Here is a 26,301-nt window from a genome sequence, read left to right on the forward strand (position 1 = left end):
AATAATAGGGGCACCTGGGTGGCTCAGTTAGTTTAGTGCCCAACTCTTGATTCCGGTTCAGGTCATGATCTTACGGTTCATGAGATGGAGCCCTGTGTTAGTCTCTGTGCTGACAGCACAGAGCCTGCTTGGGATTTTTTTCTCTCCTTCGTTCTCTGCCCTTGCCCTGTTCATGCTCTCTCTCTCTCTCTTTCTCTCTCTCTCCCTCTCTCTCTCAAAATAAATAAATAAACTTAAACAAAAATAATTAAAAAATTAAACTATGCCACAAGGTTAAAAATTATAGTCTATATTTAATTTGTATATTTAATAATTAAATGTTTTAACACATACATTTTATCTAACTCAAAAAATACAAAAAAATAAAATGACCAACTACACAAAACCAAGTAATATAAAATCTAAATTTGAGTCTCTGATTATTCCTGCTGTACCTTGATTTTTTATCATGAAAAGCCTCATTTCTCAGAAACCACTCATCTGTTCTTTTTTAGCTTTGGTAGGGCTAGGTATGAATGCCGTCTATAACTAAGGACTATGGTTTTCTTAGCTTGTTATGTCCCTTGCACACATTAGCCACTTTCATTCAGTTAATATGTATTCAATGCATAGCCTGCTGAATGCCAGACATAGTGAAAACCTTGTGTCTAAATCAGTTATGTGCTAATAAGGAGCAGGACAAATAAAGTTTAACTTCAGCACAGTGGAGAAAGTGTTACAGAGGACAGTGTAGGGTTTGAAGGTGACTCTAAAGGATATTCAGTTCTGCAAGAGTCACGGAAGGCCTTTCAGAGGAAATGCCATCTCATTAAAATCAAGAGACGAGGGGCGCCTGGGTGGCGCAGTCGGTTAAGCGTCCGACTTCAGCCAGGTCACGATCTCGCGGTCCGGGAGTTCCAGCCCCGCGTCAGGCCCTGGGCTGATGGCTCAGAGCCTGGAGCCTGTTTCCGATTCTGTGTCTCCCTCTCTCTCTGCCCCTCCCCCGTTCATGCTCTGTCTCTCTCTGTCCTAAAAATAAATAAACGTTGGAAAAAAAAAAAATCAAGAGACGAATGGGAAGTAATCAGGTTTGAAACTAATTGGTTTGAAGGTATTGGTGAGGGTAGAGGGGCAGGAACAAGGAAGAATCTCCTCAACTGAAGACAAACCAGGTGCAGAGAGCTGCAAAGAAGAAAGGTGAAGGGTTCTTGGGCTGCACAAACCTTTGACCTTTTATTTTTTACATTCTCTTATCTAAATTCCATTGAGATTAATGATTAACTTTACGTGGAAATTCCACACTATACATTAAGTGTGTGTTTGGGAGTGAAGAGAATTTTAAAATAATAGCTCAAAGGTGAGTGATGTCTACATTCTTTCCTTAGCTGTCATCTGTTTTCAGGGCTGCTTCAGAGTTAAAGGCAAAGATCTTAAGCAGGATGTAGTTTTCCAATTGGCTTGTTAGAACACAACCAGGTACTACAAAGCCTTCTTAAACAGTTCTCAGGAAGCGAAGCTGGGTCTCCCGATCCAGGGTCCTCACTGCCCTCCTGTCTTTTCCTTCTCTTTTTCTTCTCTCACTCCTTTAGGAAGTTTACTTTTTTGAAGGTCAGCCTCATTTTATTATTTGCCAGTGAGTAAATAAAGGACCCCCCTTTCAAGTTCTCATATATTTTTCTCCAAACCCTTTCTCCTTCATTTTCCCAGTCACTTCCTCTCCCTCCCTCTCCCCCACCCACTGATTGCTACTGGCAAATTTAGGAATTTGATTGTGAGCCAGAAATGAAAAATAACAGCAGAGGCTTTTTAACATCTCTGTATGAATGAGAATGACTCTGGCTAAGTGCATCAGCTGGTATGTATACATATTTGTGATACTCCAGTGAATCACAGACTCCAGAAGACCAACCCCCACAAATTTATCTCCGCCTCCTTCTCTGGCATGGAGAATAAAAGCTCACCGGAAACATCCCAAATGCATAAGTGGTTCTCATCTTTTTTGGCAGCCTAAAACCTGAGTGGAGTTTAAAGAAAACTAAATTGGACCATCCAGTTTCCTTCCCAGGATCATCTGGACAGGTTGTATTTTTATTTTTATTACTGATATTAATATTAAAATTTTAGATATAAAAAGTTTAGGGGCAAATTATATATCACAAAACTGTTAAAAAAGGAAATATAGAGAGAATAAAGTCTATATTAATACTTTAGTTACTTAATAATGTAAAGCATGTTAAAGCCTTTTTAAGTCCCTTGTTTGACATTAAAAATAAATCTTGCATTACATAATGCTTTTCTGTTTAAATAATTTTAACACAAAACTACAATATCATAGTTACCTTGTAAGTCCTGAATGCTGTTATCCATTTCATTAATGGATGTTATCCATTTCATTAATAAGGAAACAGAGCAAGCAGAGTAGAAACAGTTAAAATGAAGAGTGACTTCTAGTCTGGTGATCACTTCTGTGAAATATGTCAGAACCAGTCTCATAGTACCATGGGCCTTGTAAATATTATCATTACTTTTAGGTGAGATACATCAGAAAAAATACAGCATATATCCAAGTCCTTAGTAAATAGTTGACAGGTAGATTTTTGGCAGCATAGTACCTATTTTATCTAGGAGTCCTTAATTAAAATTGGAAAGCCCAGAGAGATTTGATCTAGCAATTAAATTTAACAAGTATTTTTCAGCATCTGCTTTGTGACATAGTGCTGAGGCTGGGGTAGATTGATGGAGAAAAGGATATTCTCTGCTTCCAGCCATTTTACCCAAATCCAAGTAAGCAGAAGATGATGAGGATTGAGCAAACCCTATACATCTGCACTGCCCACAGTTTGCTCAACACTTAACACTGTGTCTGGAAATGAGGTAGGCACTCACAGAGATTATTTGCTGAATGAGAGTCAGATTAAGGGATGGAAGAGGGGAGGATAGAAAAAGGGAGAAAGAAAACAGGAAGAAAAGAAGAAAAAAGAGGAATAAAAAGAAAAATTCTTTCTGAATTCAACTGAATTTATAAATCACAGTTTTAACAATTTTTTGTTGGTGTTTCTAGACCACAATAACCTTTATACTGAGTTAGAAAATAAAATTGACAATTTCTAACTGAAATAAATTTTTAAGAAAGAAGAGATCATCTAGAGTGTAAGTCCATACATTGTGATAAGAGATAATTTACCAAAAGACGTTAACAAGAAAATAGATATTATTATATGCCTCTTTGCTTAACCCTGAGACCAAAATTGACCATGAAGGGGCAGCTAGAAGTCAGCCAAGTGCCGAATGATATATCAGCTACTCCCAATTGACTGTAAGCCAATTTTTGCAAACTTGGCAGAATACCGAGAAAGTTGTTCACATTAATAAACAAATCAGTAGGTTGGGCAAGCAACACCTTTATACACATTTCTTCTAGTGAAAGATTTCTATTGTCTGACAACAAAGAAGGTTTAAGGAACAGGGTGATTTATTAACAAAACTGATTTTTAATCAAAATGTCATAATTCTGGTGAGATTACATCTAACATACTTGAGAGAGAGGTCTTGAAAGAGTTGAGTTTGCCAATAGGAACTGGAACTTTTTTCCCTTTTAAGTAAGAACATGCAGGACTAGTGTTATTCTGTGGTTTCCAAAACATACATTAAGCCATTCTTGAGTCAGAAACAATAATTGAAAAAATTTTTCATTTTGTCTCTCTTCTGGTGTGTAATCTGAGGCCGAAATGAAATAAATGCTATACTGGGTTGTCCCAAAGAACTTTAGTGGAGTAAACACCTAGAAGTCACATTGTGTGAAAGTCACATTGGATATTTACAGATTTTACTCTCCCCAGTGAGAAAACAGATAACTGATCATCAGTTTTGCCAGATAATTTTATATTTCTGAAATATATTCTTGGGAATTTTGACAACACATATTTTCCCTGATTTGAAAGGAGATATTACCACGTAATGTGTACTGTTTCTAACTTAGAAGGTCATAAGTGTCTGGCTCCTTGTCATGAGCTGGCTGTGAAGGCACACATGCAAGTTGTGTCTTTCCACATTGTCAGCTTTATTGAATCATAAGGCAAAGTTAATCATAATCATAAAGCAGGCTCAGGATTCCAAACTCAATGTCATTTCACCATATGATTAAACTTGGTTTCTTACACAGCACACAGAGCAGAATAGAAGACACACTACACAACCAACAAGGCAACAGAAGGGTGTGGGAAGTCAGTTAATGAACCAAACGCAAAATCAGTCAAAGCTTCAAAGCTGAGCTTCGGTCACGTCCAGGTCAGCATCCAGCACGTATTGCCTATTATGTTCAAGTGGTGAAGGACCTCAGTTCTGTTCAGAAATCAGTCAGGCAGAGCCCTCAGAGGCAGCTGACTTTTTTAAGTGGTCAGACATAGAAGGGTCATGTCTGAAGAGTCTGACAGTTTGTTGCAAAAATCCTCCCCTTTTGAAAGGGTCTTGGGCCCCCTGCAGACCTCCTCTGCTTCTGCTTGTTATCAGTTCTGGGTGTCAGCTGATGCTGGTCCGGGCGGTATCTTGGCTGGGCTGCAGTACCCTTAACCGCTACTGTCATTGCTTGACCCAGGCTCTTACGTGACATGACAGACTCCATCTTGCTCTCTACGCTCTATTATCATATGGATTTGACACAATAACAATACGGACTCATGCTTATTAAGCATTTATAATGGGAATTTATACTTCAGTTGAGGTGAAATAATTTGCCAAGATTATATAATTTCAAATAGCACAGCAAGGATTTAAATGAGGTGGTCTAAGGGCAACTGGGTGGCTCAGTCCATTAAGCATCTGACTCTTGATTTTGGCTAAGGTCATGATCTCATAGTTAGTGAGTTTGAACCCCACATTGGGCTCTGCTCTGACAGCATGGAACCTGTTTGGGATTCTCTCTCTCCCTCTCTTTCTGTTCCTCCCCTGCTCACACTCATACTCTGTTGCTTTAAAAAAATAAGTAAATAAAGTTTAAAAAACAATTAAAAAAATAAGCAGTGTGGTCTACTTTAGGGCCCACACTCTTAAAATTATATTCTATTCTTTGTTATGTACACATTAATCATCTAAATTAAAAGGAATATATAAACTTTTAACACATGTATTTCTCTTTATATGAACATATGAATTGAAATATTTACACTACCATATCAAACATAAGGCAAAAATTTGACACATTTGATTTTATGAGCAATAAACTTCTATACAAGAGTTTAAATATTAATTTAAATATTATTAAATATTAAACTATAAAAGAGTTTAAATATTACTGGCATATAAAACAGAAAAATAAGCCATACTTTCAATATAAAATCAACAGTAAATTACTAGGTAAAAAATCAGTTAGGAAAAAGTAACAGCCTTAATAGACAAAATGGATCAAAATAATTTAAAAAGCCAATAAATTTATAAGAGATGAAAACAAAAAGTTATAAAATATCTCTGAAACACAGTTTTAAAAACATATATTTTCAATTGTGAAAGATTACAACAAATAATTTGCAAATACTGGTGAGCACGTGAGAATATAGGCAATTTCATATAGTGTGCAAATTGGTATAATTTTAGTGATTAAAAAATATTTAACAATATACCTTTTATTTTGGCAATTCCATTGTCACTGTGAAGATAATTGTGAAAAACATAGAGACATTCATTAGAGTGCTACTTATATCTAAAAAAAGTTGGGAAAAACAAGAATTTCCATCATTAAAGAATTATTTTCGGGGCGCCTGGGTGGCTCAGTCGGTTAAGTGTCCAACTTGGCTCAAGTCATGACCTCACGGTTCATGGGTTCGAGCCCCACATCAGGCTCTGTGCTGGCAGCTTGGAGCCTGGAGCCTGTTTTGGATTCTGTGTCTCCCTCTCTCTCTGCCCCTCCCGCACTCGTGCTCTCTCTCCCTCTGTCTCAAAAATAAATAAACCTCAAAAAACATTTTAAAAAAAGAATTATTTTCTATATTACACCCATACTATGGACTTCTATGTATAATTTATAAGAATAAAAACAGAATTTATATATTAACAGCAAAATGCTCACATTATATAGTGAAAGAATAGAGTACAAAGTGAATGTAAAATATAATACAAATTAGGGGCGCCTGAGTGGCTCAGTCAGTTAAGCGTCCAACTTTGACTCAGGTCATAATCTTGAGATTCATGAGTTCAAGCCCCTCATCAGGCTCTGTGCTGATAGTTCAGAGCCTGGAACCTACTTTGGATTCTGTGTCTCCCTCTCCATTTACCCCTACTCCACTCACACTCTGTCTCTCTCTCTCTCTCAAAAATAAATAAACATTAAAAAAAATAATAATACAAATTAAATTAGGTACATAAGTGTATAGGTTTTATGTACATTTAAATATTTGGAAGCATAAATATCGTGGTATTAGGAGCGATTATCTCTTTAGTTTGGATAAAGAAGGCACTTTCATTTTCTATATGTTGTTTAATTTTTTTCACCAATTATGTATCAAAAATAAGGATATTTCGGGTGTCTGAGAGTGTCTCACTCTGTTAAGCATCTGACTTTTGATTTTGAGTCAGGTCATGATCTCATGGTTTGTGGGATTGACATCCATATGGAGCTCCATGCTCACAGTGTGGAGCCTGCTTGGGATTCTCTCTCACCTCTCTCTGCTTCTCCCCCAGTTTGCTTGCTTGCTCTCTGTCTCTCTCTGACAAAATAAATAAATAGATAGATAGATATTTATATATGTACATTTACATGTATACATAAAAATGTGCACTTTTGCCCTTCCTTGCATAAGAAAAATATGTTTTATGTCTTCAAGGAGTCTGATGCAGGACAGACTTAACCTAATTAATGATGTAATGATGTAATGATGTAATTTTGATGTAATTTTATGACATATAAATAAGATTTTAAAATAAAACTTTTCAAATCTGGCACAAAGTAAATGCCTAGTAAAGAATATCCATTTCCTTTTACTGGTGGTTGTAGAAAGAAGAGATTTTCACTTTTTATAGGAAAGCCAGTTGGAAAGCCAGTTTCATATTCAATCAATAGTTGGATAGGTTCTGAAGGAGAGCAGTGAGTGCAAAGGAAAAAAATGAGGGAAATGACAGGGACTGAATCCATGGAATTAGTGCCAGGTGCTAGTGATTGGGAGTTAGGAGGCAACATCTGAAAGTCTCCATCTGTAATGTGCAGGCTACAAATATAGTGGGGAAAACATGACTGGAAATAGCCTTTAGAAGTCAATGGTCTATTCATTTGATTTGGTTTGTAAGACTTCTCTTACTAAAAGTTTACCATCAGGTATTTCTTATTTTAGGTGAATCCATTTGTCATGGTAATTGCAATTTCATTTTTCTCTTTATTTTTTTCTTAAGTTTGTTTATTTTGAGAAAGAGAGAAAGAAAGCAGGGTGAGGGGGAGGCAGAGAGGGAATCCCAAGCAGGCTCTGCACTGTCAGCACTGAGACAAATGTGGGGCTCGAACTCACAAACCATGAGATCAAGACCTGAACTGAAATCAAGAGTCAGACACTTAGCAGACTGAGCCACCCAGGTGACCCTCGTTTTCCCTTTTTTTTTTTTTAATTTTTTTTTTCAACGTTTATTTATTTTTGGGACAGAGAGAGACAGAGCATGAACGGGGGAGGGGCAGAGAGAGAGGGAGACACAGAATCGGAAACAGGCTCCAGGCTCTGAGCCATCAGCCCAGAGCCTGACGCGGGGCTCGAACTCACGGACCGCGAGATCGTGACCTGGCTGAAGTCGGACGCTTAACCGACTGCGCCACCCAGGCGCCCATCCTCGTTTTCTCTTTATAATGCATCTCTCATGAATTGGGATTCTCTATATTGAAGGAAACACATTGAGTGGCTAAAAGAACTGCTACCTCCAGAAGGCTCCTGTTATACTACAAGCTCTCTGAAAAAGACAATAAAAGCCATAGCAGTTACAAATGTATAAGTGTATCAGGCAGCTTTTAGCAAGAGTGATTCATGAGAGGGAGGTATATGCAAAATGACTTCCAAAGACTGAAGAAACTATAAAACCAAAGAAAAAGGCCAAGTCCAGCTTGACAAGAAATGGCTTATTAAAGCCATACAGAGAAAGACAGATACCATATGGTTTCACTCTTATGTGGATCCTGAGAAACTTAACAGAAACCCATGGGGGAGGGGAAGGAAAAAAAAAAGAGGTTAGAGTGGAAGAGAGCCAAAGCATAAGAGACTCTTAAAAACTGAGAACAAACTGAGGGTTGATGGGGGGTGGGAGGGAGGGAAGGGTGGGTGATGGGTATTGAGGAGGGCAACTTTTGGGATGAGCACTGGGTGTTGTATGGAAACCAATTTCACAATAAACTTCATATATTGAAAAAAAAAAAAGAAATGGCTTATTAAGAGGACTTACGGACAAAAGAGTATGTTGGGTCACACAAGACAAGTAGATCTCTGTAACCCCACCTCCCTTAAGATTTGCTTTTGTAACGCTACAGGCTGGGAGCACTGCTAGGGGACCATCCAAGAGGAGAATGTTTAAGAATAAGTGTGTGTCATAGTCATGTCTCCAGAGTGGATCAAGGACATTTTGCCCCAAGGGTATACTTAAGGGTAGGAGGTGATGTGCTCAAGAAGGCTTCAGGTCACAGAGACATCATCATGGTGGATTTGCATTAGTCTGGTTCACACAGATGAATAAAAAGGAGATCTAGAGTGGCTAATATCAAAGACGGACGAAATTTGTTGAGATGCTATATCACAAACAGAATGGAGAAGAAAAGATAGTAGAAGAAGTTGAGTCAATGAAGGAAATTTTGCTTAATTAAAAATTCTATGACCAACCCTGAACACAAAATGGGTTGTCATGGAATCAGGAAATGAATTATCTGTGATAACCATCTTGTTTACCCTTATAGGTTTCAGACAAGTTATTCAATGGGAATATCCACTACTTTACTAATCAAGTGAAAGAGAAAATTAAAAGTAATGCGAGAGTTCCCAGAGGAATCTTCTATTCCCTCAGGAATCCATGTCTTAGAAATATCCATTACAGTTTCATTCATTTTATCTTCTTTTATATACACTCGTTGAGCATTTGAATTTTTTCATTAAATGAAATATATTCAGGAACTAAGGAAGCTATATGGCAATAGCTATCGAATGTTACCATCAATCTTTATTGTTATTTAATGTATACATATTTAATCAGAGTGATTATCTACCAAAATATTGTTGTATTTTTGAGCATATTCATCTCTTTATATACCCCATCAATTTGTACAGAAATAGAGTGTTCTTGTGTTATCCTTCATCATGGAATTTTCTATGTCAAATATTGTATATAAATATAATTTTAATGTAGTTAAACAGTTTATAGTGCCTTGTACTTTCTTACTCTTTTTATATGCTAGACTTACCTTCTTAATAGTAGAGATTCTTAAAACACCAAGACTATATTATATACTCCTTCAATATGCTTTTTACCTTAAATGCTCAATAGCTAAGAAATGCTAGACACCCAATAGAACCTCAATTAGAGCTATTATTAATGTTAAAATATTTTAAAGTATATATAAAGTGGAAAACATACATTTTTTTTCTTTTAGTGTACCGCTTTATGATGGATTCTTCCAAATCTTCTGACTATTGTGAATACTTTGGCAAAATCCATGGAATTCTAATGTATAAAGATTTTATAAAACATTGGGATGATGTGGAGACATTCCAGGCAAGACCAGATGACATTGTCATTGCCACCTATCCTAAATCTGGTAAGTCTCCTTAGTATGTCAATGTCATTCTCTTTTCACCTAGAAATGACAAACCCACCTTGAATAGTAAATATTAAGCTGTTCACTTCTACCATACTCATTTTTCATGTGAAAGATACAGTAGTTTAGACATAGAAAAAGTGGAATATCATAGCTGTATTCTAAGAGCACAATCTGTACCTATAACCTGAGTAGCACATTGAGAGATAGGTATGGTTGGCCACTTTAGAAAATTATGTAATATAAATGGATGAATATAGAATCATAACTAAAAATTTAAACTACCAACTGTGTTTATCTAATGTCATTATCGTCATCACATAAACAAAGTATAAGCAATTTTTGCAAACTTTTAAAAAATTCTTTTTCAGCTAAAGCTCTTTTTCTTTAAGGCTATGCCCCAAACTCCTTTTTTAAGCAACATCTTTTTTTTTTCCTGAAATTAGCTCGTAGTTCTGAAGTTTTACAGCCATAGATCTTGAGAAATTAGGAAGATCTGATCCAGACTTCTCTGGTTGCTACATTTAAACATTTACATATGTTAAGCACTAAATATCTCTCACTCCATTGTTATTTTACCCTTCCACCAGAGGAATTCTTCCAAAACACAATCCTGATAATCTTACTCTCTTGCTCAGTGTACAACATTGCCATTCTAAAACTTATCAAAAGCTCAAACTCTTTAGTATGAACTACAAGGAATTTTATGCTTGCTGTCTGCTTGCCTTGGCAGCATCTTCCCCACCTATCTCTTCTTCAATTTAGGCTTTATAATCTATTTCCAATTCTTTTCTTCACCACTATATTATTCTTAAGTATGTGACCTTTGATTGAAAAAAAAAGACAGTTCTGCTTGGTAGAACCAGTCTCTGACTCACAAAACCAGTGAACTAATGCCAATAATGTGTTAAGGCTGAGTTCAATTCTCATGTCTTGAAGGCATTTCTTGTTGAAACATCACAGCAGCAGCAGCACACTGAGTTAAATGTTCCTCCTTTGCAGTCCTTTGAATTCCTGTACCCACCTGTATTACAGCATCTTAAGAAAAAAGAAGTGTTGTAATTATCAAGCATTGTTTGCAACTCTCCAAAGCACATCTGAGCACTAGAAGGCAAGGATTCGATCTATTCTTTTCTGTATCCTCTGAACGGGGACTCAAGTTGAGGCTTAAGAAGCTATCAGTAAATTTGTGGCTAAAGCGTGCTTCAGTGTATCTTCTGTTATTCAAGTCTCTTTACTTTTTTTTTCTTTTTTCAAAATTAACATTTTGTATTTTGGCACAGTATTTACAGATATCTATTAGAAAAGGTAGTCTAAATCCTCCTGTAACATCAGCATAGTGACCATATCTTATTTAATTGTGTATTCTTGGCATTTAGCATAGTGACAACCTTGTACTCAATATATATGTTGAAAACAATGAATGAATGAATGAATGAATAAATGACACCTCCTTACTCACATTATTCCGAAAAATGTAGGGACTGATTATTCTCACTGGCCTGCCTCTTCACTATTTCTTTGCATGAGCTTTCCTTTTCTGTTTTCTCATTTATTCATTTAGCAAATATTTATTGAGTTCCTGCTATGTGACAAGTGTAATATTAGCCACTGGAGATATAATGGTGAACAAAACACACCTAATCTCTACCCTCTCAGTGTTTATAATCCGATGGTAAATATAAATAAAGTGGCAGATACAATACAGTATGAAACCGCTTTGGGTGAAGGAAGTCCAGTAGGGTATTGCGACAACATATAGAAGGTGCACCTCACTTGGAGCCTTTCAGAGGCTTCTTAGAATGAGCAAAGCAAAGACATGAGAAGTTTAGCTCATAGAAGAGGGTTCCAGGCTGAAGGAATAGCACATATGTGGATGTGGGAGACTCTGAGAGTATGCTCTCTGGCTTCTTCAATTCTTTCAGTTCTTCCTTCTAGCCCACCTGCATTTAGTCCATTCTTCAAGACTTACCTGAAAGCTTTCTTTCTCCATACTCCAATAGTCATCTTTTCTTTCTTTGAATTAAGCTCAGCATTCAGTTGTGTATTATTTTCCCTTGTATGACTTTATTTGCCTTAAGCGTATTTATTGTTAACTTGTCCTAGAGGTGAGGAACTATGTCTTATTCTTCTTTGTTTTTCCTGATAATGTTTAAATACAATGCTTTCCTTGCAGGAATATTTTGATAAATCAAGCCTCCCTACTTTTTAGATGTAAAAATTTAAATCCCAAATTGTTATCAGCTTGCATAATGTCCCAATTAATCATGGACAAATTTGGACTCCTACCATAGGCGTGTCTTACTACAATATTCATCCTTATTTCTTGAGACTATTTTTGGGTCTTACAAGAGTAAGTATTAGAAGAAATATTTCTTGAATTCTGTGGCGATTCTTTTTTTTAATGCTTCTTTTTTTTTAAGTTTATTTATTTTGAGAGAGAGAGAGTACAAGCAGGGTGGGCAGAGAGAGGAAGAGAGAGAATCCCAAGCACAGGGCCAGACATGGGCCTCAATCTCACAAACCGTGAGATCATGATCTGAGCTGAAATCAAGAGTCAGATGCTTACAGATGGAGCCACCCAGATGCCCCAAGTTCTGTGGCTGTTCTATCTTTCAAATAATATTGCACTGGTACCTTCCTACTTTATCCAGCTATAAATCCACTACCTGCATCATCAGCCCTGCATTGTCAGTGATACACTAAGGTTTGTCTAATTTTTACAGGTACAACCTGGGTTAGTGAAATTGTATACATGATCTGCAAAGAGGGTGATGTGGAAAAATGCAAAGAAGATGTCATTTTTAATCGAATACCTTTCTTGGAGTGCAGAAGAGAAGAGCTGATGAATGGTAATATTTAAGTAGATGTTTAAAGCTGTTTACATATATTTTAAAGTGTGGCTATAGCAGGTGCAAGAAAAGAGAGAGGAAGCAAGAGTGACAATTAGTATGATGTCCTCTACATGGAGAGTACATAAATTTAAATTTAAATCTTGACAGAGTTTATGGTATAGCATTTGTCTGATATAGAGTGAATAAGGATAGCTTTTATATGCCCTCAGTAGAGTCTAGTAATATGTAAGCATTTATCCCTATATGGCTGAATGTGATAATACTTTAAACATTAGAAAAATATATGTAAATTTTCAAGGATATATCCAAAATGATATTCATCAGAGGTTCTTTAAATATTGTGAAAAATTAGAAACAACTTAAGCATTAATCAAAAAAAGGAATAGCTTAATGTGATACAATAACACTATGAAATCATTAAAAAAATTAGGTTGGCTTATGTTCCTTGTAGTTTCAATATAATATGTTAAGGAAAAATCAATTAGAAGGTACTAAAAATTCTGTCTGCATGTGTGGTATTTAGATGGCTCTGAGACTGGGCATAGAGATATACAGTTGACCCTTGTACAATGCTGAGGTTAGGGATGATCACCCCTCACACAATAAAAAAATCTGCATATAACTTTTGACTCCCCCCAGATTTAACTACTAATGGCCACTATTGGATCAGAAACCTTGCCAATAATGTAAACAGTCGATTAACACATATTTTGTATTTTATACATGTATTAATATATTGTATTTTTATAATAAAGTAAGCTAGAGAAAAGCAAATGTTACTAACAAAATCATAAGTAAGAGAAACTACGTTTATAGTATTGTACTGTAAAAGAATTCATATATAAGTGGACCTGGGAAGTTCAAACACATGTTGTTCAAAGGTCAACTGCATTTATATGGAAGGCTGCTCACCAAAATATTAATACTTATTTTTTCCAATATGGTGAAATTGTATCTTATCTTGTTGTTTTCTCTATAATTTCCTCTATGTAAACTTCTATCATAGCGAGTATGTATTATTACTATGAATACAATATAGAATCTTAAAGTTACTTCTATTTTAAAAATATCTATAAAATCCACATAAATATTTATAATTTTGGAAGTTGTATATAACCTTTAACTTTTTAAAAATCAGGAGTAAAACAATTAAAACAGATGGCATCTCCTAGAATAGTGAAGACTCATCTGCCAGCTGACATTCTTCCAGCCTCATTTTGGGAAAATAACTGTAAGGTAACCAGAGTCTAGTATTCTTAAAACTTCATCCAAGTCGGGGCACCTGGGTGGCTGTAGTCGGTTAAGCATCTGACCTTGGCTCAGATCATGATCTCACAGTTCATGAGTTTGAGCCCCGCATCAGGCTTTCTGCTGTCAGTGCAGAGCCTGCTTCAGATCCTCTGTCTCCCTCTCTCTCTGTCCCTCCTCCGCCTTGCACAAGCTCTCTCTCTCAAAAATAAATAAACATTAAAAAAAGTCATCCAACTCAAAATAATTTTGCAATGATCAAGTCAGGTAGCATCCTGTGTCTTATACACATTTATTTGTTCTTTCATGGAACCTACAGATATTTAATAAATATGGATTAAGGTCAGTGTAGTTAGAGTCTATATTTCAACTCCAACTCTAGAGGTTATTTGGAAAAAAAACAGGTAAACTCTAAGCCACTCCAAGATATTCATCTGCAAGGGGATAATAACAGCATCTTCCTGGTGGAGCTGTTATAGGAATTAAGTGAAATAATGCTTGTTAAGTGCTTAACACGGTATCTAGTATATTATAAACATTTGGTAAATGGTAGCTACTTTTGTATTTGTTACTAATGATTGTATTGAATGTATTCCTTTTTGCAAACTATTGTACTTGGCATGTTGAGGCATTCAAGCAAACTAGAAAAAGATAAACCAGACAAGTATTATATAATAATTACTTACTGAGTATCTATTGTGTGCCAGCAATGTAAGGATTAATAATATATGTGCAAGCCTTGTCTTCATGATCACATGGTCCATTGGGGGAAAGGGACAAATAAGCAGACGATGCAGTAGGTGTCACAGGTCAAGTAAGAGAATTCTGGCCCAGATATTACAGTAAGGCAGGTATTCAAGAACAAGTAACATCTCAGCTGATATTTAAAAGATGTATTGGAGTTAGTCTATACAATCCCAGAGGCAACCCTAATGATGATCTGAAACAAGTTCATTTCAGTTGCTAGGTTGACTATACACATTGGCTGGATAAATGAAGGGAGATAAGCTAGGGCTTGATCACAACAGACACTGAAGTTAAGTTAGGAAGTTTGGACTCTATTTGGTGGTAATGAGGAGTTACAGACATTTTGAGTTGATGATTGACGTGATCAGTTTTGGTTTTTACAGAGAATGATATATAACCCTAAAACATTATGTCTTGGATTATTGATGCTGTTTCTCAACACCTTTCTAGCTTTCTTTAGGATATACCACAACCCTATATGCTACAAGTATGAGATATCAAAGTACTATACGCAGTTGTAATAACAAAATTGGGGGTTTATCACAGTCAGGAAACATTTCTATTTTGTACTCTAATGATAGCTGGTGTGTTTGACATTTTTATGGAGATCGATGGTCCAAAATTCTGAAGGTTCTAGTTTCTTGTTTGTTGTTTAACTTTCATCAAAACAATCCTAGATGGAACATGTACATCCTGCTGACATCATTCATTACATAAAGTTTCTCTCATTAGACCATTTATATATTTTTCGGGAGATGTGCAATCACCATTTTTTCAAGAGATTTGACCAAGTTACCTCTTTTTCTTTTGGAGAATGGGTTGTGGCCCCTTCAGGTCTCAAATGAAAATAGATACAATCCATTTACAATAGTCTTAGTCTTCACTAAACTATTTAGCATTCACAAAACTGGCTATCATCTCAGACATCAATCAAACAGTTAGATAGAATCATGTCCTGAGCATTTCTGAGGTAATTCACTGAGGGACAAGAAGATAGATGGATTGGGACTATTAGTAAAAGTGTATTTACAGTGATGAACCAGAAGCTAAAAGAGAATTTTAAAAAGTGAGGGGAAAGGGGGTCAAACTAACACATAAAAGAAACATTGAGGACAATAAATTTCAGACCTTGGAATTGTTTCAGGACAGATATATTGGGAAAAACTGATAAGGAAGAAAGAAGGAGTAGGAATTTCTTGGAAGAAAACATGATGTTCCAGCATAGGTCTTCAGAAGTGAAACCTTTAGGGTGCTGACATTATTTGTGATTTGGTCATAAAAGTGGTTAGCTGTGGTAAACTAAAGGAAATGATCAATGAATACAAGAACTTAGTGAATTAGATGGTTCATGCATACAGATACTAAAGTTACACTGGATGATGACAAGATTGGGAATGGAGAGTAATACAATGAGGCAGATGTTCATATTTTCAATTAAAGCAAGGAAATCACCACAAGCTTTAGTTGTGAGAGGTATGAAGTATCACAGGAACAGGGGTGTTTCAAGTATAGCATTTTAAAGTGGATTATGATCCCAAGAGAATTGTGGGTAAACTAGCAACTTTGTCTGGAGAGCAATACAGGCAAAGCCCTATCTTTTAGAAAGATCTAGATTTCCCTCCAAGACAGGAATAGCATGCATGGCAAAAACTTTGGGGTATAGAATAGTATCTGTCAAAATGAAGATAAGATAAACTAAATGGGAGTTTAGGGGGAAGAGGGATTGCTTTTGTTATCCCCACCCCCTATCTGAGAAAATAAAAAGTCTCATGAAGACCTGCAACCAAGCTTTAAAATATGGATAGTATTTTGAGATGTAGAGAATATTCAAGACAGAGGGAACAGCATGAAGAAATGCAAGGGGTAAAGATCTGAAGTAAATTCATGCATGCAGTGGCAATGAGTTCTATTCAGCTAGTATGCAAAACGCAAGAAGGAGAGTGTTACATTACATTGGAAAAGTTCAATATGGCTATTGATAGCTTTCATAAGAAAAGAAAATTCACTTTTTTCTGCAGTAATTGGAGGTTTTTATAGCAGGACTTTAAAAATGAGAGCCATATTTCTTAGAATATACTACAAGAAATCTTTAAAATTGTTTGCAAATGTAGAAACTTGAAGAGTTAAGAAAAGTTAGTGAGCCCAATCAAATCCAGTAAACAGTGGAGAGTCATGAACAGCCTTCCCTGATGGCAAGGCTCAGGTTCCTGAGGGCAGAAGTGGAGACCACAGGAATGCTGAAGTTTCCTTTTGCAGATCTTTTCCTGCAGCACTGTGTACTGGACCTAGAAAAGACCGTAAAGATCAGACGCAACTCACTTGCTTACTGGATAGAAAATTTATATACAAAACTGGTGCTTCGCACAAGATGATAGAACTTTTTAGTGCCAGACTGGCAATTAACCAAGGCTTCCTGACTGCTCTTTCCGATTGGTGTTTCTTCTGCATGTAGTACAGAAACTCAACACGATGTTAGTGAAGATTACATTTTCACTGTGATCAACGTGCATTTAAATAGACCCCCATTAAATACGTTTGTTCCCTCCAAGACTGCATGAAAGACTGCATTTGTGACATTAAAATGAGTTATTATACGTGAAAATGGCATACAAAATGAAAAGTGAGAACAGGCACTGAATAAAAAGATACTTTCACTTCAGGTTATTGAATTTTTCTTCTTTATAATTTTATATATTTTATATACTTTTTACAATGAATATGTATTATGTTTGTAGTTGGAAAGATAAATGTTTCTTGATGAGACTATGTTTGAAAAAAATCAAGTGACGTAATATATAATGTCATCCTTTTAGATGATCTATCTTTGCCGGAACGCCAAAGATGTCGCTGTTTCCTTTTATTATTTCTTTCTAATGGTAAATGGCCATCCAGATCCTGGATCTTTTGAAGAGTTTGTGGAGAGATTCATGGATGGACAAGGTAGGACACCTTCTTTACTTGGAATTCTTTCAAGGTAAATGATACAAGACAAATGACGTCTCTGAGCAAATATTTTTGTTGTCTGTTGTGGTCTGCTATCTTCTCTGATCCTTAATTAAAACAGAAATTCTAGAAGACTTTGAACTTTAGAGCAAGCACAGTGTTTCCAGATGTGGATGGAAAATGCAGAATCTGGACACTCCAGTTCAGTGCCTAAAAATAAATATATAAAAGTGTGTTTGGAGGTTGGAGGTAGCCATTTTCCTCTCTAAGACTGAGATTCAGTGTCCAATTCTGTATCATTTCTTTTTATTAGAAAAAGTATCTCATAGCATTACAACTCTATTGAATAAGGGGGCAAGGAAATAGAAAAGGGAGAGTGCCCATTTGTTTCCAAGGAAAATTTCAAGTGCTTTGTTGGATGAGCATTCACGAAGAAATCTGAGTATCTACAAAGTTCTTTTTCTTTTCATCCAGGGTACAGTCTGAATGTTTTAACTAGATTTCTCAGAACCATACAAGAGTTATTAGAGCAGAAATTATGGGAAATTTTACCTTTTAATTAACTCCAGACTATAGCAACTATTTAAAGTTGAGGAAGAAAGGATTCAAGAGAGTCTAGTATTTTCTAAAGAAGACCATTCTGATCCTGTCGTAATAATTGCAAAAAAAAAATGGTAATAATGTCTTTATATCCATTGAGTAATATTGACTCAATAAAAGTGGAATATATGGACTTTATGTTTGTTGCTGTAATTTGGAAAAATTTATGCTAAACCATCACAAATTTAACATATGTCTAAAGATGGTCAAAACCCATATTGTAAGTCAGAGAAAGATAATGTTGTACCTCTGCAAATTGGATGAAAAGATCATCCAATTATCCAATTATATACATATACATATACATATACATATACATATACAGACATATATACAATATTTTATGTTAAAAACAATTGACAGTAGAGTCAAAGGACAGAAGTGGTGGACAATGACAATGCAAAGCAGTGTCTTGTCTCACACAGCATTGACTCACACAGCATTATATTATTTGGTCAGCTTTTTATTGGGTGAAACACTGGGATATGCATGAGAAAAGAAAAGGGAAGAGAGACCACTTTTGAGCAAATCACGTCATCTTCAAAATGTTCTAACTTTTTGGGGGTGCCTCGGTGGCTCAGTTGGTTGGACATCCGACTTTGGCTTAGGTCACGATCTCACGGTTCATGGGTTGGAGCTCCACTTTAGGCTAGGAGCCTGGAGCCTGCTTCAGATTCTGTGTCTCCTTCTCTCTCTCTGCCCCACCCCCCTTGCTCGTGCTTTGTCTCTCTGTCTCTCTGTCTCTCTCAAGAATAAATAAAAAAAAGTCTTCTAACTTTTTAAAAATGAGAATAACACTAAGAGTCCCTAAGAAAACATCCCTACCATATAAACTGCTAGTAATATAATAAAAAGTTATATAGTTACCAGCTTTAATTGTAAAAGCTAGTTTTATGAATAGTAAATTTCAACCTAGACTGAATTCTCATTATAAGATCATTAATAGTTTCATTAACTCAACTCCCTTCACTGACAACTTGATTTCACACACACACACACACACACACACAAATACACACGCACGCACACACGCACACATTTCAAAAATGCTCTTATAAGCTGTGAATCAAGTTAATCAGATAATTAACCATAAACCATGTCATAAACCATGTCATAATGTTGAAAGTCTAGAATGTATTTCTGTACATGGATTATTCAACATACTTTGCCTCTCTTGCTGCAGAGAAATTTGCTTAAGATCTGTGACTGACCTCTATTTTTCATTCCATGATCATTTATTTATATTTATTTGTGGTTACTATTGTTTACATACTCATTTTCAAGCTTTATAGAGATGATACCAGGCCCTTACATTGCTTTTATGTCTAACTTTAGTGCCTTATGGTTCCTGGTATAAACATGCAAAATCTTGGTGGGAAAAGAGGAAGAATCCACATGTGCTTTTTCTCTTCTATGAAGACATGAAGGAGGTGAGAAATTGAAAACCTATGGACTATTGTACACCTAAGACTAATATAACACTGTATGTTAGCTAACTGGAATTAAACACTTTTAAAAAAGAAAACATATGGGCAACTTAATAGTTTCTAAAATATTAACACTTGACAAGACTCTAGATACAAAAATATGTCTTTAAATAGATGATTCAGGCATCTCCGAAAGTTATAATAATTCAGATACATTAACACAGATTTGAAGCTATTAAATAGAACTCTTCCGTGAATAAATATATTTAAACCGAGTCTCAAAAAATTAACAAATATAAAATTTGAAAGAACTTGAGTTCACAAAACAACAGCAAACAGACACACACACACACACACACGCACACAGATATGAACACATAAGGAATCACGATGGACAAGAAGTGTCAACTGCCTCCAAATCTATAGGTGTTGGAATTATCAGATAAACCCTATAAAATAATTATTCTTAATATGTTTAAAGAAATAAAAGAAGAAAAATATTTTACAAAGAAAGAAGAGGTTACTAAAATTGACTCAGCAGATTTGAAAAAAATAGCAAAATAGAATTTCTAAAATAATTTTTAAAAATTAAAAAATTAAGAGATGGTTCATATAACAGACAGAACATGGCTAAATAGTAAGTTAGTGAAGTGGAAATGGAGCAGAGGAAATTACGTAGAATGTACTACAATGAGATGAGTAGAATACTTTAAAAATAGAGTGATAGATATGTGGGATAGTGATACGATTCCACATCTATCAACTCAAACTTCCAGAAGAAGAGAATAAACAGAATGTCAGAGCAGCAATATGCAAAAGTATGATGATCTCAAATTTCCTCATAGTGTATTTTTTCTCAACTTCATTAGTAATCAGGATAACACAAAATAAAAGTCACTATGAGATGGCATTTCACGCACCAAACTGACAATTAACAAGTCAGTTAATGTGGACCATTGAGAAGTACCATATTACTGATAGAAGTATAAGAAGATACAGAAGATAAGAAACACTATGGAAACAATTTGTCATTATCTAAGAAGGGCAACCAAACAGGATTTAACACTCCCAAATGCCTACGTATATACTCTTGAGAAACTCTGGTTTGTGTACATTAGGTTATATGTACAATAATCTTCAAAGCAGCATTCTCCATAACTATAAAAATTGGAAACAACCCAAATATACATAGGCTCAAGAATCATGATATATGCTCTTGTCCTACAATTAAGTATGATATCGGAATGAAAAAGAGTAAACGTCAAATATGCACATCAGTTGGGCAAAACCAAATCATATATTGTCTGTGGATAATATGTGTATGTTTGAAAACTATTAAGTAAGGCACAGGGTTGATTAGATCAGTTTTAGAACGGCAGGTTTTATGTTGATGTTTTTTGTTGTTTATGGGAATGGAAAGTGGAATGAATGAAGTTCAAAACTTGCAAATGGAAGAACTCTAGAAATTTTGAGTATTCTGTTCCATAAATTGAGTAGTAGGTTGAAGCACAAATGTACACAAATAATTTTTGCAAAAATAGACAAATCCCGGGTTTCTTTATTAAGAGAAATGTCTTTTCTTCTCTCATTCTTTATTAGCACCAAGAAAGCAATCAATAATTGTTTCTTGCTCACATCTTTGTACAGTTATTAAAATCCATGTTGCAAAAATTCTAGAGTTGTTTTGATCAGAACAAATTTAAAATAAAATCATACATAATGTTTTAGAAACTGAAGTGTTATTTCTTTATAGAGTTTAACAGTATAACAAATTTGAAAAAGAGAAACAACCATGATATGTAGTTTATTATATTGCCTAATATTATGCTCTATAACTAGAATATTGAAAAGAGTAAATTTAAAACTCACACACAAAAAATTTATTAACTAATCTAACCATTTCAACCTTCCCACCCCAGGGTCTATGTTCACTTATTCCCTATTTTGGTTGATAATGACCATGTTGAAGTCTCCTCCAAATTTGAATCAGTAAGGTGCCTAAGAGAATAAGTTAGTTTTCCTTTGTTTCTACAATGTATCAAGTAGAAAGAGAATAAGATATATTAATATTATATATAGATATACAAACTTTTTGGTAGAAGATAGACAAGTAAATAAAATTATGAGAATAAAGACTTATATGGGAATTTATAGGAGCAAAAATAGGGTTATCTCACTCAAACTGGATTAGTTCAAAGAAATTACCCAAAGAAGGTGATACTTGAGCTGAAGCTTGACAGGCAAGCTGTAATTTTTAGAACAGAGAATTTGAAAATTGCATTCTTTGTAAAGGGAACTATACACCAGAGATAAGTGTTATAGTTGGTATTGCGAATAGTTGCATTGGATGATTTTCCTGGATGGTAGGGCACACTATAAGAGTGACATAGGAATGGGGATGTTTATAGCTATGGTTCATTCATATACATCTGATGTTCCATGTTGACTATTTGAGTTTTTATAATTTTTCTTAATCTTTTTGGTTACTTTGCTTCTCAGTATGTACATCAATAAATTAGAGAAAAATGAAAACTGTGTACATATTTTTAGCCCAAAACTTAATCTGTTATAGGTGAGACTATAGTCTTTGAGAGTGTATATTCATACTGTTAGATAATAGTTATTGAGCATGTACTAAATAAACATCAAGAACTATAAAAAATATTTTATAAACATGAGCTAATTTAGTTGATTCTAACAATCTTTGAAGCATCTTTTATATCTACATTATGGATAAAATAATAATGCCTAGAGAAGTTAAAAAAAATTCCACTTCTCCAAGAAGTGTTTTGTTTTTATTTTCACTTGAAACCTAATTTGAAGCCAATGTCAGTGGGGAAAAAGAGTTTCTCTCTCCCTCTCTCTCTCTCTCCCTCTCTCTCTCAATCCAAATAGCAATATATTTAACTTTAGTAATTAAAGTTTCAAAATATTTTTTTTTCTCTAGGATATCAGAAAAGAGGTGATAAAACTGATACAATTTCTGGGAAGGAAGCCATCAGAAGAGCTTGTGGACAAGATTATACAACATACTTCATTCCAGGAGATGAAGAACAACCCATCTACCAATTATACAACACTACCAGAAGAAATCATGAACCAAAAAGTTTCTCCCTTCATGAGAAAGGGTGAGCTTGTCCTGCAATTTGCCCCGATTGCTATAGGAAGTCACAAGTTGAAATAGTTACCGGCAGACACCTGTTGAAGTTATTCTAGCCTGTGGACCCAGCTTGTTTTCTTCAGAGCTGTTTTACATTTGAGTGATTTTTGTATTGAGTTACCAGTTCTACAGAGGCATTAAAACATTAGTATTTCTGCTGCTGCTACTACTGCTACTACTAAATTGCTACTACTTATTGATTACTTAGTATCTGCAGCATATTAAGAAAGGCTAGCAGCCACCCCAGCCTTAGTACCAGCATTAATACCAGACCCTACTAGCTATCATTTATAAAGTCTGTGGGCCTTGGTGCTGCGCCATGTACATTATATAAATTATATTATATATATCACATAAATTTATACATTATATACATAATATATATATAAATATATATACATAAATATACATATATAAATATATGTATATACATATATAAATATACATATATAAATATATGTATATACATATATAAATATACATATATAAATATATATACATAAATTTATACATTATATAAATGTATATGATTTTAAAATTCTAATTCTCTTTAAATTCAAACTAGACACTCAAAAGAAAACTTCTTTGTTACCTCACTTTGAGATGAGGAAACAAGCCTGGAACAATGAGCTTTACCTTCACGAAGTGGTAAACATTTTTCAAGACCAAGTGGCAAATATACAAACTCATCAAATTGTACACAATAAATGTGTATAGTTCTTTGTATATCAGTTCACCTCATTAAAGTTGTTTTAAAAAGATTAAGCTTCAAAACACTTGTGGCACATACAGCTTTGTTTAACCAAAAATATCAAAATACAGTGAGGTGACATTCTATTGAGAGGAGGAATTATCTGATGAGATATGGTCAGTCTATAAATCCAAAGGCATATAGATTATACAGAGTATTGGGACATCGGTCTTGCTGATATGTGAAGCAGAACAGAATAGAGAAAATCTTGCTCTTTGAAGGAAACTTTCAGTGAGAGGGTCAGGAATTTTTAAAATAATAGGAATAGCAAACCCGCCACTGGCACCAGTAGAGAGCCCCTGAAAAGAGAGTTAACAAATGGATTATATTTTCATTGTTTACTTCTCAAATAATCTCAGTCTTCTTTTTCATAGTGTCCACGTGTATTTTTATGATAAAATGATGGACTTAAAATAGTAGTCATGCTTGTAGAGGGCTGCATACTGCTATAACCTCAGACCCTACTCAATTCTCAGGACACATATTTTCTATCTTTTTGGGTTATTTAATTATGAAAGTTTAGACCTCCTTGAGTTAAGGGGACAAGGGAACTACTAATTTAAGATACTCCTTCTCCCAGGGGAGGGTTGGGTGTAATGGAAAACAAAAGAGCCTGCTAGACTTGCAATAACACAAGGCTGGGAAATGTTGAGAAGCTTAACTATCAGCAGAAGCAAAAATTGAGAGGAAGCAAAGGATATGAAAAAATTATGAATATGAGTATAGAATTAGAATTAGTTGAGGGACAACTTATGAATTTATGCCTTGGATATCTAGTGTTGTCATTAACCAAGTTATGGAAAATTACACAAAGAAAACACAGTTTTGTGGGGAGAAAATGCATTTAATTTTGAACTAGTTGAATTTGAGACACTTACAAGGAATCCAAGTGGCAATATCAGATAGGCAATTGGATATGGAGACATAAGCCTGGATTTGAGTTTTAGTTTGAAGATAATATTTCATATCTTGGGAGTGGGTAAAACATGGATCTCGTCTTAGAAGTACTGACATTTCAGAGGAAACTGTAGAAGAAAAATTAAGTAAAGTAGCACAAGAGAGAAGAGTCAGAGAAAGAAATTTGCTGAGTTTTGTTTGTTTTTTAATAATCAGGACAAATATTTCTTTGCTCAAATGTGTGTGTGTGTGTGTGTGTGTGTATACTACTTATGGTATATATTTTACTTTTATAATTGAAGACTATAAGAATAAAATTTGATTAGGTGTTAATGAATATAATAAATGTTAGAGAATGTCATGATTCTGGCTGGACAACATATTTACTATGTTTTCTCTTTTGTTGCAGGGATTGCAGGAGACTGGAAGAATCACTTTACAGTAGCACTGAATGAGAAATTTGATATACATTATGAGCAGCAAATGAAAGGGTCTACTCTAAAGTTAAGAACTGAAATCTAAGAAGGGTTTTCTTAACATATCTAAGGTTAAAGCTTTCTTCTCATCGTTCCTCACTTTTTTCAAATTTTGGATTGGTAGAGAAGGAATCATATGAAGGATCATGATCGGATTCACATGATTATTGAAATGTTAATATAAAAACAAGATTTTTGTCCAGGCTATGGTCTTTTTTGTTTTCTTTCTTTTTCTTCCTTTTTTTTTTTTTTACAAATATTGCACAAATATATAACCTATAAATTACTACAAATCTATGATCTATGTGTATGATGTAGGAACACACAGTTTGAATTGTCGAGTCAAAAATAACCAAAAATGTCCATCAATGGATGAATGGATAAATAAGATGTGGTATATATATACAATGTAATATTACTTGTCAATAAAAAAGAATGAAATCTTGCCATTTGCAACTACATGGATGGAACTAGAGGGTATTCTGCTAAGTGAAATTAGTCAGCCAGAGAAAGACAAATATCATATGACTTTACTCATATGAGGAATTTAAGATCCTAAACAGATGACCATAAGGGAAAGGAAGCAAAAAGAATATAAAAACAGAGAACGAGAAAAAACATAAAAGACTCTTAAATATAGAGAACAAACAGAAGGTTGCCGGAGGGGTTGGGGGGATGCTAAATGGGTAAGGGACATTAAGAATCTACTCCTGAAATCATTGTTACACTATATACTAACTAACTTGGATGTAAATTAAACAATATATAAATTTTTTTAAAAAACCCCAAAAATAAAAGTAGTTAAATATCAAAAAACATAAGCAGACAGTTCAATTTCTTTATATTTATGGCTACTTTTTTTTCATTTAGTAGTATATTTAGTATGTGCATATGCTTCTATATACATATATGCATAAATATATATCAATAACTGTGCATGGACTTTGAAGACCTTGGGAGAAAACACTAAAGAATAAATACATTTGTTTGCAGATGACATGATATTATACATGGAAAATCCGATAGACTCCACCAAAAGTCTGCTAGAACTGATACATGAATTCAGCAAAGTTGCAGGATACAAAATCAATGTACAGAAATCAGTTGCATTCTTATACACTAACAATGAAGCAACAGAAAGACAAATAAAGAAACTGATCCCATTCACAATTGCACCAAGAAGCATAAAATACCTAGGAATAAATCTAACCAAAGATGTATGGCCAACTCATCTTTGACAAAGCAGGAAAGAACATCCAATGGAAAAAAGACAGTCTCTTTAACAAATGGTGCTGGGAGAACTGGACAGCAACATGCAGAAGGTTGAAACTAGACCACTTTCTCACACCATTCACAAAAATAAACTCAAAATGGATAAAGGACCTGAATGTGAGACAGGAAACCATCAAAACCTTAGAGGAGAAAGCAGGAAAAGACCTCTCTGACCTCAGC

At 34.8% G+C, this 26,301-nt stretch overlaps 1 protein-coding gene across 2 annotated transcripts; it reads left to right on the top strand.

Annotated features, from left to right (window-relative positions):
* Window positions 1-1,915: 1,915 nt before the first annotated feature.
* On the top strand, window positions 1,916-25,654 carry SULT1E1 (sulfotransferase family 1E member 1). Of its 2 annotated transcripts, XM_025921805.2 has the most exons (9): window positions 1,921-2,058; window positions 4,142-4,266; window positions 9,581-9,745; window positions 12,472-12,597; window positions 13,739-13,836; window positions 17,409-17,535; window positions 19,474-19,568; window positions 22,513-22,693; window positions 24,783-25,654. In XM_025921805.2, the coding sequence occupies exons 3-9, from the start codon at window positions 9,592-9,594 to the stop codon at window positions 24,893-24,895; spliced, it is 894 nt and encodes a 297-aa protein (XP_025777590.1). In that variant the 5' UTR covers window positions 1,921-2,058; window positions 4,142-4,266; window positions 9,581-9,591; the 3' UTR covers window positions 24,896-25,654. The 2 variants fall into 2 exon arrangements, with proteins under 2 accessions (XP_086561020.1, XP_025777590.1); XM_086704894.1 differs by lacking the exon at window positions 4,142-4,266 and having other exon boundaries at window positions 1,916-2,058.
* Window positions 25,655-26,301: the final 647 nt, after the last annotated feature.

This window comes from Puma concolor, chromosome B1 (assembly GCF_028749965.1).
Source record: "Puma concolor isolate L17-30 chromosome B1, mPumCon1.1.hap2, whole genome shotgun sequence".
NCBI classification, from domain to species: Eukaryota; Metazoa; Chordata; class Mammalia; order Carnivora; family Felidae; genus Puma; species Puma concolor.

Coding starts and splice junctions, on each gene's coding strand:
- SULT1E1 (XM_086704894.1), top strand. CDS start 9,592: ATGATGGATTCTTCCAAATCTTCTGACTATTGTGAATACTTTGGCAAA. Junction 9,746..12,471: donor TGCCACCTATCCTAAATCTG/GTAAGTCTCCTT, acceptor TAATTTTTACAG/GTACAACCTGGGTTAGTGAA. Junction 17,536..19,473: donor GAGATTCATGGATGGACAAG/GTAGGACACCTT, acceptor GTCTAACTTTAG/TGCCTTATGGTTCCTGGTAT.